At 35.1% G+C, this 19214-nt stretch overlaps 1 protein-coding gene across 1 annotated transcript; it reads right to left on the reverse strand.

The window, feature by feature from the left end:
• Nucleotides 1-2570: 2570 nt before the first annotated feature.
• Nucleotides 2571-10952, reverse strand: LOC120347396 (organic cation transporter protein-like). The gene is made up of 12 exons (XM_039417323.2): nt 10732-10952; nt 10326-10393; nt 9889-9967; nt 9275-9459; nt 8853-9007; nt 7739-7907; nt 7177-7289; nt 6741-6864; nt 6133-6347; nt 5274-5370; nt 4317-4447; nt 2571-3568 (listed from the first exon to the last, which is right to left on the reverse strand). Exons 1-12 carry the CDS (start codon nt 10924-10926, stop codon nt 3432-3434), a joined length of 1668 nt encoding a protein of 555 aa, XP_039273257.2. The 5' UTR covers nt 10927-10952; the 3' UTR covers nt 2571-3431.
• Nucleotides 10953-19214: the final 8262 nt, after the last annotated feature.

Here is a 19214-nt window from a genome sequence, read left to right on the forward strand (position 1 = left end):
ATTTATTGAGCAGTGCTGCTGACCTAAAGTTAAGGATGAAGCAACTGAACGAAAGGTATTACAAATCTTTCCCAATGTCTTCCTTTGTCGTGGAAGATTGAGAAGGGTAGGAATAGGGTAGGGTTTCTGTGTTTATCCTGGGAATCGAAAAGATGATAAGACAGCTCAGTCATATATATATGATGAATTCTTTGAATGAAGCTTTTTTGAATCCTTCTCGATCATACTCTAGGTCGATTTCATTGTAGCATATAGTTCTAGAATCTAGATGATGAAGGAAGCAATAACCGACCAGCTGTTACGTGATCCAGGAAAACTTTCATAAGTACACTTAAGCATCGACATCGCCTTTATAAATGTTATAAATAGCGGGGCCACAATTTATGCATGGTTTTTATAAATCTATTCAATTTGGTATACGCTAAATTTATTCAAAGTGCAATAAATCGCCATTAATAATACAATTTGTCTGTTAATTCATAAGTTACGCTTCAAAATAGTTGAGGAAATTGTTTTAAATCAGTTTGTAAGCTATGGTGTAATGATGGAGACGTACCATCAAATTTAAATATCCTTCTAATGATCATTGCGCCGATAAGTTGATGTTAATGATCATTTTAGGTTCAGATCAATTGTTTGTTTTATCCTACTGCATTCGAATAGATTCCGCAAGCTGGAAGGAAAATCACTTGGAATGATCTTTGAGAAAACCAGCACACGCACTAAAATATCAACAGAAATTGGAATGAATTTGTTAGGAGGACATTCTTGCGTCATACCATATGAAGACGTTCAGAGCAACGCTAATGGAGGGTCGGTAATTAATTAGAAGCAAGCTTTCGGATCTTCCGGGAACTCGTTTATGAATATTGATAAATCAATGAATTAAGACAATCGTTAATGTATCTGCTAACACTCTCGCTATAGTTCATATATATACAATGGAAATGAGCAGTGAAAAAAAATACTTTACTCTGTCGATATATTTATATTTATATATATATAGTGTGGCCAAAAAGTATGTGGCGTGATCGAAAAGATGATACGATACCAAAAAAATGTTGGTAGCTCAGTCATTTCTCAAACTGCATTCGAATGCGGATTAAAGCGTTTTTTCATAGATTTTTGCAGGAATTAACATAGTCTACCTTATGACTTAGCGTTATTTTGTGGCCGTCCAGAACGGATGATAATTAAGCAATGCTCTAATGAAATATTTGTTTCCCCAATTGTTATATATACTTAGTGCAACTAAAAACGTCTTGATCCTATACCAATTTATATACACTTATTTCCTACATTCAATCTGTTCGTAAAACTGAGCTACAATTTTTTAGTGGATTAGAAATGAGGTGCTGCGCACGAAATAACTTAAAACCCCAAGGTTTGTCATAACAACCTAACTAAGGTATTTTCAACCTATTTTGTATTCGGGGTTTATTACTTATCAATTTTAATCGGTAAGTATGTTGATAGGTATTTGTCTGTTTGTCTGTCTGTTAGATGCACGCGATATCTCACGAAAGCGAGATTGAATCTGCTGCAGATTCTGCATGTGCATTCATAATATCGTACCAGAAGCCTATTAATTTTGGGCGAATCATGTCGTATAATTAGCGAGTTATCAATTAATTAGTGATGGGACACAAGGTGTCACTATGGAGTAAGAGCGCTGATTTGAGGGATTGATCGGTTGACCGATATTCTCGTTTTTTGTTTGTCTCTCTGTCTGTTAGATACACGAGATATCTCACGAAAGCAAGGTTTGGATGAATAATGTCGTATAATTAGCGAGTTATTAATTAATTTGTGATGGAACACACGGTGTCACTATGGAGTAAGAGCGAATGAATTGAAACCGCAGTTTCTGTTTTGGGGGATCCCCTAACTTTCGATCGATAAGTCTTCGATCTCCGACCGATATTCTTGTTTGGTTCGTTGTGATGTTAGCGGATAATTGCTACAATTTGTTAAGTGTAAGTCCCGTACGCCCTAAAGTTTAACGTAATTTATTTTCTATTTTTTGAACTGGAACCGATATTCAGACAGACAGAACATGAACTCTCGATGACAATATTATGGTCAATGAAGACAAGCTAAGTTATCAAACAATTAGCGATGGGACATGCGGTGTCACTATAGAGTCAGAATGAATGAATGGGGGATCCCCTATCTTTCGATCCATAAGTCTTCGGTCTCCGACCGATATTCTCGTTTGTGTATTATGCTGACTGGTTGAACGCCAAAGCGGGACAGTTTGCTGACCTGTCGGGACATCGGGACAAGACGTTGAAAAGCGGAACTGTCCCGCCTAAAGCGGGACGTATGGTATGCCTACAGCTATGGCTTTCGGATGCGTCCGGCTTTGAGGTCACACAAAGATGGTAACCCTAGATTTGAGTAAATTAATTAAGACCAGTTTCATGCTGCAATTATAACTTGTGAGTGAGTTCTTTCGAACTAGCACGAAAAAGACAAGTCGTCCTGGGTAGGCTATGAGATCCCGCATTTATCATTAGTATGTCCCCCTGCAAACCGTTATCACGTAACTCTGAGTTATAAATAAACGTATAAATAAAAATGTCTTTATCTCTTATTTCTTTTCCGATTATATTTATGCACATATCATGTTATATACCATAAGATCTTTCAGAACAAACTATTATATTGCATTTCAAAATGTCTGTTTGACATCGGAAACTAAGAACCATTCACGTCCTATATGATCCTTTTGAAGTTTTATTTTAATTAAAGAGAACATACTTTTGTTCCGTCACATTTGCCCGCCTCCGTAACGATTAACTGTCGGTCTTGTCAGTAATGCGGTGATCTGAGGCCTAAACGAACCGGTAACAGCGTGCGATCTTCGTATTCATATATTTGAGCATTGCTCTCTTTCTAGTATTGAATATGAAGCGCGTCTAAGATCGTTTTGTTGAATTGCTGCTGGTCAGGCTTGGGTTCTTAGTGTTATGAAAAGTGGCATTTCTCCGATTGTATGTAACGAGCCAATGCATTTTCAGTGTTAAAATTTGAAAGAAATCGCAAGTAGGATCTTGCCGTTTCCAAAGATTCTCTCATTGGTTTTGCTGGTTTATCTAAATCACGGGTATGCCTTTATATTGAATTCTGGGTACTCCCGTAGTGTGTGTACCAGGTTAGGGTTGGGCCATAATTTTATTCCGAGGTCCTTTATTTTAGTTCTATTATGAATTCGGAGACCGTCTGTATTAGCCAGGTAAGCCCATAGGTGTCAGTCCTTTTACACAACTTCATGTAAAGTAGGCGAACAAAATTAGTTACCTCCATATTGGTACACACACTTCTGGAGCGCCAAATTCTGTGCCTTCTAAATATTACTTATGACATTCTGTACAAATCTTAAACGTTTGGCTGTATTACTGTATATTAGTCATTTGATCTTCGTGTCTTTATATTTGAGCATTGCTCTCTTGTTTCCTGTACTTTCCAAATATACTCGAATCCTTCATAATAATCTCTTCGCCGTCCTCGATAGTTTGTGGAAGTTTCTTTCCCTTTGTCTCCGGAAGTGTTAAACATAGGCCACCTTTTTAATAAAATAACGAAATTTATAGATTTTAAACAGAATGCAGAGAGTGAGGTTTTTATAGTCGGTTTTATGAAGCGTCGTGATCGCTCTTTGAAAGCTATGATCGTATTGTCTAACTTTATCTTTTAAGTCAATTTGTTTCAACTAATGCAGAGTTGCATGAAGTTACTATTCTAACTTTGCTTTTTCTTAATTGACCGAAATGGTATATTATTATTATTATGTACCCCCATGGTCTTTAACCTTTGTGAGCGAGCCGAACCCCTGTCCTATTCTCCAAGCCTCCGTCGAACCCAATCATATCGAATGATTGAAACAAGGAGCGAATAGAAAATTTATAAGAGGGAATGCTAATTTTGCGCAAGAGATAGGAAGGGATCAATGTGGTGTATACGGAGATACCAATATATGCATCACAATAGTGTCTGCGACAGGGTAAGTAGATGCTTTTTGTTGTTTGGTTACGCGGGCGTTATCAAACTTCAAACCGCATCAAAATGCGGCTAAAAAGCGTTTGGCAATTGTTAACGGAAATAGGGATATCCTATGACTCAACGCCATATTGAGAATTCCCAGAACGAATGTTGATCATTTTAAGAAAAGCTATGCAATAAAATATTCTTTCCCCACAAATTTATCAATTAGTGAAAATTGAAAAAAAATCAAAAAAAAAAATTGAAAAAAAAAAATCAAGTGAAAATTTCTTCCTGTGCTTAACTAATGCAGAAATCAAATTTCAACAAACCTGCAATAGTAGAAATTATTCCAAAAATAATATATGGCAAGAAAGTCATCACTTCTCCTGACATTGCTATAATCGGAGATAAAACACCACCTACGCGAGCCATCAAGTTGCAAGCACACAGTCCCATAGTCCTGAAAAGAAACACAATTTGTTTGATTTAAAGCTGGGGGTAGGGTGATGAAAGGAAAGCAAATCGAAAATCGCTGGATAAAGATGATGAGTTCAGGAATAATCTTGTTATGATTCTAACCCGCTTATCTCTCTCCTCCTGAGTCCATTTTGTATGGTCATTTAAAAAAAAGCAAAAAAAAATTTGTCGTCAAAAACCATTAGCCCCTAAAACCTCACTTGCGTGTTTTGGAGTCTAGTTGAGCACTAAAACTAAATATTTTGTTTTAATTTTAACGTTTTCTGTGTTATTTACTAACTAAACAATACCACAGTCATTAATATTATAGCTGAAATAGTCACCAAAGAATTCACAATTGCATTTACAGAATTTATAAATAACACTTCAGTTTACAATTTTGATTATGTCACACCCTAATTATTAGTGCGCAAATTCTTCATTATGCATCAAAAGTAATCATTTTTGATGATAATACACGCGACAAGTCATAAACAAGCCAATGTGCGTGGTTACAATGAAATTCATGATTAATTTTACGTTCTATTCATATTGACAATTTTACCACCAAACACTTGTCACTGTTTATGACCACTCAAAAGGGTCATTTTAACTCTCAATGTACGATAATACCATTATGTTCGGGCCATGTATGAAATGATTAATATTATGTCACTGGGCATAAGCAGGTCACAAGGAACCCTAATCAACCGTCCAACCTTCAGGTCAACTTTAAGATATAGAGATAAATATCTGAAAATTTTGTTTGGTGTTTAGTTCTGCATGATAAATAAGTGTAATCATGCTTGAAAATAAGATTAAAATATAACCTGACAGATGTCGGATAGATTTCATTTGTATGAATGTACGTTGCTGAAAATCCAACAGCGATGGCAAACTTCCCCAGGATGGCAATCGGAAGCATGGCTGTCACAAAAATATTATATATACCGTATTTGCTCGTTTAATAGCCCGGGCGCTTATTTTTTTAAACATATACTCACTAACTGGGCCCTTATTCAAACCGGCCCTTGTTCCAGCAGGGGCGCTTGTTAATTTTAAAGTAAAATTACAATTAAAAATACCGGTAGATAAGATCGATCGTTACAATAATTAATATATATAATCATTCATTTCATTGCAAAATTGAAATACGTGAACCTGTCACAATCGATATCTATGATTGTGCCGGTAAAAGTGAATTCCATATTTAGGATATGACTGAAACTTTCACGGGAGCACAGTTATGCAAATATACTGGTTGCAGTTAGAATTTGTCTTTCGTGAAACTCATTTTCCGAGCTGGCCCATTACTCCACTCAACCCAGTAAATTGCTAGTGAGGTCAATTAATGAGGCTAGTGAGTTTATTCACGGGGAAGGTAGTTGGGGGGTCACAGGGGCACGAAATCATATGAAAAGCATGACAATATAAATGTAGGCGATACATAATATCGGTGACCGTACATTTGAACCCATGTACATTTGAACCCATTCGTATATCCACGGGTTCAATCTATATGCGGGTGCTAAAACCCATGGGTTAGGGTTAGTATGGGTTTAACTATCCGTAAAACAAAAAAAATTCCATAGGTGCAATAGCATACAGGTGCAATTGTCATGGGTTCAAATGTACGTGGGTTCAAATGTAATGGAACCATAATATCATACAACATCATGGATTGCTCACCTCCCGGAACAAACGGTAAAATAATACACAGCATTCCAGCACTTAATTGTGCGACAGAGCCGCTAAGCCTTCTTCCAAAATAATTAATCAACGGTATAGCTAAAAAATTGGAAATTATTTCGGCAAGCGCATTCAGGCATACATTCCGAAATGGATCGCCATCTAGTTCAGCCGCATTCAAAGTAAGTCCGTAGTATACACATGATACTGAAAACCTGCGTGCAAAGATTGAGAGTGTTCATTGGCCTAATATCGGCAAGCAAAATTAGATATCCGGCTAGATATGGCAAAGATGATTGTGATATTATATGCGTGTCTTACAAATCCGAGACACTGCCTAGATTATAAGCTGATAGTGAATATATGAAGTTCAACATGAATCGAGACCACGTCTAAATTTTATCATTTTCCTGGCACGAATTAAAAAAGAGAAATGGAATATACTCAAGATTTGATATTTTTCGAAATCTAGAATTTCGGCTAAATTATCCTTTCAACCTAAGGACGCAAAGGGTGTTGCATTTTTTGAAAAAAATGCAAAAATTGATATTAATTTCCTGGTTTTTATTGTTTAATTTAATGATATAAATGTTCTCATTTGCATATACCAAATGTAGAATTCCTTGAAGGTTGTTGAGCGAAGATGTGGAGACTTGAACACTGCCTTTGCGCCGGATTTGTTTTCTATTTCTGTCTCGTTTTTAATTTCCTTTCCAACCGTTCCGAATGCATCTGTCGAAATAGAAGAAAACTTTGCATCAGTTTACAATAGCCTAGCCCTAGGCCGTTTGCAATCCTATGGACACCAGACTCCGACATATAAAGAAACCGACTCCGATTGATGTAAAATCCGACTCCAATTTTTGATTCCGCGATAACAACTTCTTGAATATAAATTTTTAATTAATGATTAAAAATAAGTAATAAATTTTGGTTAATAATTGATTAATGCATTTTAATTAATAAATAAATGTTTTAGCAAATTGTCAGCAAGTAAATACCCTAATTTCCAACTCCGCAATATCACGAAACAATAAGGCTTACCTTGTTCAGAAATCTTTGGCATTCGATTTATTCGAGCTATTCCACTCAAAACTTTTAACGCCTCCTTTTTTCTATTTCTTTGAACAAGCCACCTTGGAGATTCTGGCATTAACCTGGTATCAATAATAATATAAACAGAATAATGGATGTGAATAATAAAACTCATTGAAGTCATGCTTCAATCAAGCATGACGCCATTGCATCGTTCCTAATGAGTGGAGGAAAACGCGTGTACTTGGTGACGTCACAAAGAAATGGTCATGGTCATGTGAAACCAGTGATTTGACAAAGCAATGTAAAAAATTGCCAAATATATACGATAGAAGTGCTGAAAACTGATGAAGCTATATCGTTCAATTGTAAGGATTAAGTAAAAATTAAGATTCCCAAACGCAACATGTACGATAAGTTTCAAGTTTTGCAAATTATCCGAAACAAATACGATTATAGATTAATGTATGACTGTATGCAGTCAACACGTTTGAAATCATTACAAGAAAGCTTGGAGTTCAAACGATCCTGATTTTCCACAAACTGTTTACAAACCATCTATCTACCTTACCACCATATCAATATTCCTATGAGGTAAGGTGCTGATATAGCAAGCTGAATTGTTCTCCATTCTCGTAGGTAATATGAAATCATTGCCACCAGCATAAACCCCAAGGGAAAAGACAACTCCAGAACTTGGCCCAGCAATGTTCTATATTTTGGCAGAGTGATTTCGGCGACTGTAAATAACGAAAATATTACAAATATGTCATTGGTTTACATAGAAATAAAAGTTGCGTACTTGATTACATAGCTAATCCACCTCATTCTAGATGTAATTTTTTAGTGAAGACTTTACAAGCCACACAATTTTTGTCTTCAAAACATGTTTGCGTATAAAACAGTTTTTTCGTTGTTTGAAGAAAAAATTTAACAAATGTATTGATTTATTTGTAGACAACGTAGAATGTCGACCGGATATTAATTTTCAAAACATACCTGGAATTCAATGTTTTATATTACATTTGATTTGATATATTGATAAAAGATATGTCACAGCGTTTCCAAATACAAAAAATAATATATATGCATGTTTAAAAATCGAGAAAATATTATAGCAGTTGGGAACAATAACGACACCCCAATTAAATTTAATCCCATTCATCGAAGTTTATGTAGTGGTGGAACGTATATATTTTTTAATCTCCGAGTTGATAAGAGTTTGAAACGTATAAAATTTCTCACACTGATAAAAAAAGTGAATGCGTGTTATTTTGCATTCATGAATACAATTATATAGTATTGTTCATTTCAATTTTACTAAAAATGTTGAGTCGTGCAGCATTGTACAGTATTTTGACCTCGATGCCATGAACACCGAGAAAAGTATTGGTTATGCCCTGATGATTACGCCAGAATCTAATACACAAAAACACGATACATTGAAAAAGTTCAGTTTAACCTAACAATGGTCTGGTTGTATGGTAGTCACTACCTGGGAAATGAAAACTATTTTCTTGGACTGGCCATGCCCTAGACTCAAATACCAGCGAAAATACGAGAGCCTGTCATAAAGCAAAGTTTACACTCGTCGCATGCTTGGAAATAACGGTTGTTTTCTAATTACAACGACTAAAAAATATTTATGAATTTCAACATTATTCTTCGCAATTATTCACACTCACTTAGTACGAATGTAATAGGGAAAGCACTATAGATGAAGAAACCAACGAAAAATCGCATTGTGCAAAATGTTGCGTAATTTTGCGTAAAGGACAGAGAAACTCCAAATATGGCTGCTCCTGCACATACAAGAAGAAACGCTATTCGCCTTCCGATCCTGCAAAAAATACCAGCAATCATTTATACAATGGAAAAAATAACAAGAGAAAAAAAATTTATATAATAATACAGTTTCACAAATAAAATATAATAAATCAAGTCTGATAGGAACAATATACAGTATGTTGGGAACACAGGACCAAACGAAAATTACATATGAATCTAAAGAAAATCAAATTAATGTTAATTTTGTTTTTACGGAGTATATTTTTTTCAATAAAAGCTAATTCATCAATACATTTTATGTCGGTATAACTTATCTCACCGATCCGATACGAATCCGGCCACCAAGCTTCCGATTCCAACACCTAACATTAAGGCTGATTGCGCAAAATATCCAGCCCATCTGTCCGCACAAACTAGATTGAATTCAGTAACAATGGTGGATTGCATGATAGAGCGATCGAACTCCCATTCTGTGCATTTTACTGAAGGAATTGTTTCATTCATCTGAATATATGATATGGTAAAGATTAATCCCGTACGAATAGAATAGACTAATGCTACTCATATACCCATGAAGTCGGAGTATGAAACCTCTTTGATGAAAATAACAATTAATTAAACAATAATACGACTTGTTTTTGGTTTTGTGAATTTTATCTCAGATTATCGAAAATCTGGGAACCAGAGTCATTTTCTCAACACTAGTTTGTACGAAAGTAGGAGTACTTCCTAATGGTTTGCAGTCGGAACTTGTACTGCTACAGAAGTAGCGGTTTAGTGCATTAACAAGTTACGGATTTCCAACAACTGTGAGATGTTCCACCACCGACCATTGTGTTCATTCGAGCAAGCCAAATTTACATCAAGATAGGATTTTTATCACGTTGTGAGTTTAAGACGAAAGTCTCTGTTGGTAAAAATGAATAAACTTACTGTTGAGTTGCAGTTGATCGTAAAGATGTCATCAGATGAATTAGCTAGTGCAATCCAGTCTGTTCCAGATAAATCAAATCTGAAAACGGTAAAAGCGTTTGTGAGAATCAGCATTTTAAATTATTACCTCTGACTACTTTGTCACTAATACTACTAGTACGCTGTCGGGACTCTGATACAACAAAAGTTGGTTTAAAATATGATTCTAAATCATCAGTTGTATAGAACTGAACTGAACATGTAATGAAAGATGATGTTATTGAGACTATATCCGCCATTCATAAAAATATTATTTCATTCCATGCCATTTTCAGTGTATGAGGCAACATTTAACTTTATTCCAAATATATAAATGTCTGTTCCTAAAGTATGGTTTGTAGAGCGTTATTATTCGTCTTCGAATTTTCTACTAATAATTTTGCTTTAAGCTAATATACCTTGAGCATTTTGATAATTCTCCTCTTTCTTCTGGGAATAAAAATTTACCAAAGTTTGTAGAACAGGCCTAAATAGAATGTTAAAAACGTTCAGTATTTATGTCGCATTAAAGAACACTGGGTGGTAGAAAAACAGAACTTATTTGGGGCATATTCTAGACTTCTAGAGGGACATAAACAATAATATATATGAGTGTTTTGTAGATTATATATAGCGTAATTTTTTTAACAAATCAGGGTCCTAATCAAACATAATAGTTATAAAAACCTAAATCTCTAGAAGCATTCTTTTGTGAGGGAAAAGTCGTGCGGGTTTATAACCCCCAAAAAATAAAATGTCTCGAAATTTGCCATTAAAATGATTCCAGATTTATAAAAACCGAACAGAATAATAAAATGAACTCACATTCCGGAAAGTTGGCTCAAATGGAGATTTACATCTCACTCTTGGATTCATTGCCTGAAAGATTGAAGCTGCGAGGTTGGCTGCACCCAAGCTTAGAGGAATGAGGAAAATTATTACCCAAAGTATTTGATATAATCCTAAGCCGCCCACGTGACTCACAACTGCGTCCAAATTGTCTGCATCCATTATGTGCATGTATTATTGAGTATGGAATATGGATAGATATGCTACATTAGAAAACAATTGATATTGTTGATAATCAAACATATTAACTTCAGAAGCTGTTGACTGAACACACTAGCGGCACATCTTGCGAATGTAAGGGAAACTTACTGGTTTATCATTTTACAGTATACTATAGATAATGAAAAAATATAAATGATAATGAAAGTGTCAGGTCGCTATAGTCCAGGGATGGCGAACCACTGACCCGCGGGTCACAAAGTGACCCACCGCGTTTTATATGTGACCCGCCAAGCGAAGGCACGAATAAAATAAAATGCAACATATCAGTGATAAAAATTGATAAAACCGCTCTAAAATTAATCCAACAATAACTAAACTATTATATTGTACCGTCAGTTGGAGAGTCAGATCTGCGATAGCTCATATTCAAAATGTTGATTTAATTTTCAAAACCCCTAATCTTAGACGCATGTATGCACCGTTGTATACCCTTATTCAGCTATTCGGCCTGACATCGTTTATGACATAACATTGCAATTGATCTGTTCATTTCTCGCAACGCCTGTCTCTTTCCTGTCTCTTTCGAAAGTGCATCTGCAGACTGTTTTAGGGGTTATACGAGAACTAGATGCTACTTTGCGTTTTATTAGTTTCTCGCCTACAATGCCGCTGAGAAAACAAAATCTTTCAGACTTGAAATAAAAATCTAGTAATCTGATATAACAATGGGGCAGTGTAAAAGTGCCTTAATGTGGTTGGAAACTGATCGAAAATTATAACACTATCAAAGCGGAATTACCTCCAAACACTAGAACCGTAAAATAATTTAACGCATCATCCTAAACGTTTTTGGTAATTCATATGCGTGTTTTCGTACTCGTAACATCATAAAACCGAGTGCCATGAAAAGTCCCTGATAGAAGTGCTGCATAAGTAAAGCCCAAAACTACACCAACACCAGCTTATAAGATTTGTTTCAGAAGTTTCTTATAGATACAAACGTGAATTAAATATCGGTGACCCACTCGCTTCTGTTCCGCGATAAAATTATAATTTTTGACCCATTCATTGAAAAAGGTTCGCCATCCCTGCTATAGTCAGATGCAATGTCACTAAAATCATATATTTCTACGTTTGTTTTACGGTTTTCGCGTGAAAATAAAATTCTGCTTTGCTCAGTTTTACAATGCTAAGATAAAGCCAATATTACGCCAAACACTAGCGTCGTCTTAATAAACCATTCTTACTTAACGATTAAAATGAAAAGAATAGTGAATAGAGACGCAAGTTATATATAAAAAAAACATTCGAATATTTTTGAAAATATCCAATCTGTTTATTCTTGTCTGCCTGTTTACAGTCAACTACAGTTACAAACTAAAGGAAGCACAAATGGCATTTACCCTTGAATGAATTTTAAACATTCCTCTTTTGCTACGTGTATTTTTTTTTATACTTTTCTGTTATACTCTGTCTGTTACTTTAACAGCTGTGAGCGCGTTTTGGGGTCCCAGTACTGTTATCTGGAAGGGAGTCAATACTTACCATACCAAAAAAGATTTGAGATGTTAAAGACCTGTGGAGCTGCAGAAGCTAATTAATTTTTGCCAAATTTTGGATTCGTTTTGAATATGCGTCAATTTTTTATGAATCCCAATGTGTATGCTTACGTGAAATCTGTCCTGGGCAATAACTTCCTATCGACCAATACTATATTGAATCGAAAGCTTCCTAATTATCGTACTCGACTGCAACATCGCATATAAGTTAATTGTATTATTGCTTGTCTCTCTATCATCCTGTAGATTGTAGAATATAGAATATATAGATTATATTTGTAGAAATGCAAATAAGTTAAATCGAACCTTAAATCGTTTGTGACTCAGTTTAGTCATGCGCAATTCATGGTTCGGATGTTACGTGATTGCCTATGTTCAGGCCCAAAGTCTATATTATACACACTTCCTACTAAAAATTTAATCGTTATATTTTCCGAAAAGAAGTAAAGTAAACATTCATCAAGTTCTTAACAACGCATTCTTCATAACCCAAGTATAGAGTAGTCACAGCACTAGGCCTAATTTTTAGATTTGCTCCATAATAACGTTAAAGATACATGCATTCCTATTATTGAACAAAAACAACCAAAATGTAAAATCGGAGTGAAAATTAATATTTAATCGCCTCGATTATACATATAAAATTGAATTTAGGTCACTTTATCCTAATCTGCAGAGTTAACACTTCAGCCCTTTGTTTGCTTGATAGCGTTTACGAAATTAAGAAACTCACGTGGTAAACCTATTGCCTAATTGCGAGGAAGATATTATATTAGACGTAAAACCTTGCCTGATAAATCCTTGCCATGATTAAACTAGATCTGCCGCCTATAGTGTTACAATATACAACATTGAGGCTTCTCGCGTTAATTCTAAAAATGTAAATTCCATCATAAACGTTGGGGTGGATACTGAAAATTGCGTTGCTTCTGTTTACGACGCATAGTCTTCTAAATTGTTTTATTAAACAATCTTCTGTTTCCCGTTAGCTTATGCGAAATTTAACTGTTAATTAATGATGTGCGTGCGTGCGATTGACACACTCATATTTGGCTATGTAATAAACATGCGCTTTAAGAATAACATATTGATCGAATAACGACACTGTCTTATGAAATATAAGGTAATGACAAAACGATGACTTTAAACAAGGTTTTCAGTATAAAATAGGGAAACTATTATTAAGCTATTAATTCGAAACTTATTTGTTCAACGTTTTCTGCGAAAATGTTCGACCTCATTTCCTCATTCAGGACATTCATACAATGGCCAAAAGGAAACAAATTAACCCATATTTATGTTATAGTCTCAGTAGACAGAACTCGGAAATATTCGATCTGTTTAACTGTTTTTATAATTGTTGAATTGGTCGGGTATGTGAAGCATCGGAGAGATACCAGAATACGACCATGCTAGTAAGGATTTCACTTTTGCATAACTGGGTTTAGGAAACGGTTGGTAATTATATACGATTTCACATGAATAAATCTTTATCGAACTAAATTTTACTCATAACCAAGCAATTCACATTCTGCAAAATGGATGAAAATCCATTACAAATGTACCATATATATATGCCATGTACTCGTCGGATGAAAATATTTATAAACAAAAGGGTAATATAGAGTAGCTATATTTACCATAATAGAGTATAGCTATATGAATCTGGAATTTTACAGAAATATGTAGCGCGCGAAAAACATGTTACATAAATACAAGAGAGCAATATTCAAAACACGAAGGAAAAATCACGGTACTCCCGAAGTATGTGAACCAAGATGGCGAACACCGGAATGTAGTATGTGTACCAGGTTAGGGTTAGGCCATAATTTTATTCAAATTTTCCTTATTTTAGTTTTATTACGAGTTTGGGGACTGGCCGAGTGACTCTCGTAGTATTTGTACCTGGAATTATGGCCCAACCCTAACCTGGTACACATACTACGTCCCGGTGTCCGCCATCTTGGTTCACATACTTCGGGAGTACCAAAATTACTACGACAAAAAGCTCCACGATGAAATTACCCTTTTATCAACACTGTTTTCTAATAAGATATTGCCGGTTCATAGACAAACGCAGGTTTTGTTACTTGTGAATAAATATCGCGGCAATTTTGTGTCGAAAAAGTGTGCGTTACTACAGTGAGACATTTATCCGGTCCGTGTAACGTCAAATTTACTCAGCAAACGGTCTATTAGGCACTTAGCATTTTGATATTTCCGTCAACAAGCATCCAAAATTACTTCCACTTGAGGGCAATATAGCCTAAGAAATTGTCTAGTTGTCACTTTTTTCTTTTCGTTGTCATGTTCATGTTTCTCAGTATGCATTTTATCGCATAGATTAGACTGCTTGAATGTTATAAACTTTGATAAATGGGACTGGATGGACCTGACTTGCCGCAATACCGCATGTATGCGGTACCTGACAAAGCGGAGCATTGATTGCCACCAGGTATATTCATGTCAAAGAGAAATAAAGCACAACCGGTGTATAGCAAAACGACCATTATTGCTGTTTTGATTAAGTGTACTCTTCATATCATGCCCTGATGAAGTTTTTCTGAATAGAAATTCGAAACGTCGGCAAATTATATCTTTTTGCTATACACCGGTTGTGCTTTATTTATCTTTGACACAAAATGTACATGTTAATCGTTTTGTTATTATTATGCTGTTGTTGTACATGTTCCATTTCTTGTACATGTTCAATTTAGTTTAATCTAATATTTCTTACCCACGAAAACTAAACTTAATATAGTTTGTTACCAATACGTGGTTTCGAAATGAAGGTATCTCAGGGTTATTGTGGAACGAAACCACATATATATTTAGAAAAACGGTACAATTACAAATTGCTGGGGTTGTAATCGGCAATTTGCACCGGAAGCTGTTAATTTCCGCGAGTGAAGTTCGACAAGCAATCAACACCTGCATTTTTATCAACATCAAAGTTGATTGACTGTTGCTGACAGCAGATCAAAGTATATCAATCATCTTCTATTTGTTTTATATCGCTCGCAAAATTCTCGCCATAAAAGTGTATTCGAGTCAGTCAATTAGAAATTCTGTTTATATCTTCTCGTTATTGTAACACCTGATTTGTGATAATTGCTACATATGTGATTTGAATATAATTGGTTATTATTGTATCCTTATGCTTTCTTTTGTTCTGTATCATTTTCTTTGTCAACTTTTAAACGAATAATTAGTTGGTCTGCAATAACATCTGAATGAAATGATAATTACAAATTTCACGCTCAAATTATATTGGAAGCTGATGATGAACCGTGGTCAATTGGAGAATCCAGCGATAATCAATATGTTCAAAATTCACAAAGTCAGATGATATCACTATTATATAAAATTGTCATATAGATTTTGGTTGATTTACTGGTTACGGATCAGTTGCCATAAACTTACTTTATAGGGCCCCGTTGTCAACAAAACATTTACTGTATTCCCTGCTTTTCAAAGAAAAACATTTTGTTTACTTCGCTTACAGAAAAAGCCATTCTAAGACAGCGCATGTTTAAAATCTATTAAAACCGCGAGCCAAACAATATTTGTTGACATTTTCACGCATTGGTAAACTTATATTTGACAGTGGTGGATTGTATTTCAATCGTACATAGTTATTCCATTTCAAGGGCCCGTGTTATAATGAACTTTCAGATGGCAACCATGGCGGAATAATTCTTGATAGGCAATCAAGACTCCTATCGATCGAGCAATCTATGTCAGTAATACATTATTTAGTCGCATTTTTGATGTAAATAACAAATATATAGAACAAAACAAAATTAGAGTTAGACAAATCTAAAATTGATCCATTGGCAAAAAATAAATTAGGGTATTTATTTTGCCACAATTCTAAATGATAAGAAAATGTTTGAGTTAGCAATCACTCTATTTTGTTATACTGTATTGATTTTCTAAAATTTTATTTCGAATTGTGCAGGTTAACAAACTTTCGATTCAACTACCAGAAAGCAATGGTGACCGTATACATTTGAACCCATGTGTATATCCGCGAGTTCAATCTTTATGCGGGTGCTAAAAGCCATGGGTTAGGGTTAGTATGGATGCAAATATCCGTAAAACCACAAAAAAAATTATAGGTGCAATAGTATGCAGGTGCAATTGTCGTGGGTTCAAATGTAATGGAACCGAAAGCAATAGCTTTTTTTCATCCCATTTGGTTCTTGAGTTAACATATTGCAGAATCCACGGGTCATAGTTAATTTATATTCAGAGTTATTTTAACTAGGGCATAGAAGGATTCGTTCAACTATAACATTAAACGTTAGCTTTCAATTCTGAAAATATTATTCTTCAACCTGATACGTACAACCAGAGCATTTCTATAGAGAGTCCCGAATAAAATTTCGATAAAAATTTTCTTTTCATATCCGAGTTTCATCGCTTAATTCAGTCACTGCATTGGGTTTATTTACATCTCAATCCATTGGGCATATGCCATATTATTAAAACTAGATTTCTATTAGGATGCGTACTATCTTTGGGGACCTGTGATACATATGACGTCAAAGATGAATAACAAACTACGTCACAACCAACCTGCGACTTCGGTTGACCTTATTATGAATATTAAAAAAACAGCACGTGCAGAATACTATTTTTAAAATAATATTCAATGTACAGTTGTAAACTGATTAACCAAATGAATATCGGAAATAATGATTGAATAGCTACTTGATTAATTCTAACGTCTTTTAAATCTGTGGCTGATTTACAATCAATCAAAGGTGTGAGTTTACAACTCCTGGCCAAAAATATGTCCCTCAAAATGTTTAGATGTGTTTTGTTTATCATCAAGGGTAATTTAAATAACTGGCATAAATGGAACTGAATTGGCAACGGAAAACAAATCTCGTTTACTGAAACTAATATGCTTAAGTCAATTTGGCATTGAGCCGAAATTCACAAATGGCGCCGAAATCAATTTGTTTGGTTTTTATTTGAACATTCTGGCTGTCAAAGTGATATTACTTTTGAAAAAAGACAGTAACTTTTACCTAGAGTTAAACTGTGATCTGATTCTAAAGTATAGAATGCTGCCCTGATAAAGCGCGTAAAAAATTCCGTTTGTTGCGGTGTTTTTAGTAGTGTATTTGGTCCAGCCGCAAGTGGAAGCACTACTAAGCGTAGAACAATAGAAAAACTCAGGTTATCAAGTATCCCTACCGGCACTAAAAATAGACAAGACATACTAACAAAGTTTCTAAGTTTATCGTCAAACACAATTCGGAGCCGAGGATGTTTTTTGCCCAATTTCTCATCTGTTGTCGGGGCGAATTTGGGACGCCAATTCCGTTCGTCTGTCCTATCATATTCGCCATTATTCCGACGCTGTATTGTTATGCAGGAATCCAAAGCATTTTGGCAACTTCAGATGTAAAAATCATGACGAGACGACGACAGTCTATGTGTAAAGTATGAAAAGAATGTGAAGGGCGTCCATTCATAAATGATTTAATTTGACACCGCGGTGAAGTGGAAATTTAAAATGCTTTGACGTGGTTTCCAAGTTTATCAAATATACAGAGAAGTGAGGGTTGCCAGGTTGCGACAATGATATGCAGATTGCGAGTTCAAGAAAACAGATCTGAAATTTAATCTTCTGATTTTGAATATGTTATACAACGATTACTATCTCGTTTTGCCTTCAAAGACCCTGTACAATCAGCTATTGGCATCTGACGATATGTACGGAGCTGCTATATATTCCCAAGGACCAGAAATCAAGAAAGGATCAGACAACCGGTCCGGTTTCGGTTTTTCAATTTAAAATAATTATTTCAAGCTGTATTAGTTTTTGACATAGTGTTCTTTTTCGACCTTTTGTGACGTCAAAAAGATTCAAAAATAAGCTCAGTCGATGACTACTTGCTGCTGAATGTTTGGCTCAAAATAGAATTTCCTGTAATGCAAGGAGATGTTGATTTCAGAATAAGTCAGTTGTAATTGATATTTTGATAGTTTGACGAATTGCTTAAAATTTCTCTTTTCCACACAACTTACATTGTTTGTTATTGGAAGCTTAAGAGTGAATCATCCAAGATCGGGTTTTATGGGGAACGGAAATTACGAAAAGGATTATCAATTTTATTTTCTCAACTATGATACAATTACAGACATATAACAAATATCGTAAATTTATGGAATTTATGGAACGCAATAAAATCCTTTTATGCTAAAATTACATATCGGATAATTTTATGAAGTACAGTTTCTTGATATCCCGGCCGAAATAGAGGAAAAATAAGCAGCTGAAAGCAGGATACTATTAACCATAATGTTGATAGCATTTGAGTAAGTAGTTCGAGTGTTCCTAGACCATACGTCCGGTTTTCGCTTTCTCTGAGTGATGCATTCAATATAAAGTCAAACATAACCCATGACGCGCGTGCCAATCTTGTTTTGGGGTGATGTGACCCCGAAGAATATCGTGTGTCTCTGATAACGACCCTTGATCCCCAAATTACTGGCCGGGGTATCAGTGAAAAGTACCCCATTATCCAAACGGTTTTCCAAACAATAGGACACAAGTGTCTGTTAGCGCTTTCGAGTAGCTTTCGAACATGACTCATCTGTGCTGCGTTAAAATTGTGCTGAATTAAATATTACCAAGAAAAACTGGTTGAAATATCAAAGGCTGTAACACTGGTCAAATACACATTTTTCTTGATTTCACAATTTGGTTCAATTTTCCAT

Source organism: Styela clava, chromosome 11 (genome assembly GCF_964204865.1).
Source record: "Styela clava chromosome 11, kaStyClav1.hap1.2, whole genome shotgun sequence".
Classification (NCBI taxonomy): domain Eukaryota; kingdom Metazoa; phylum Chordata; class Ascidiacea; order Stolidobranchia; family Styelidae; genus Styela; species Styela clava.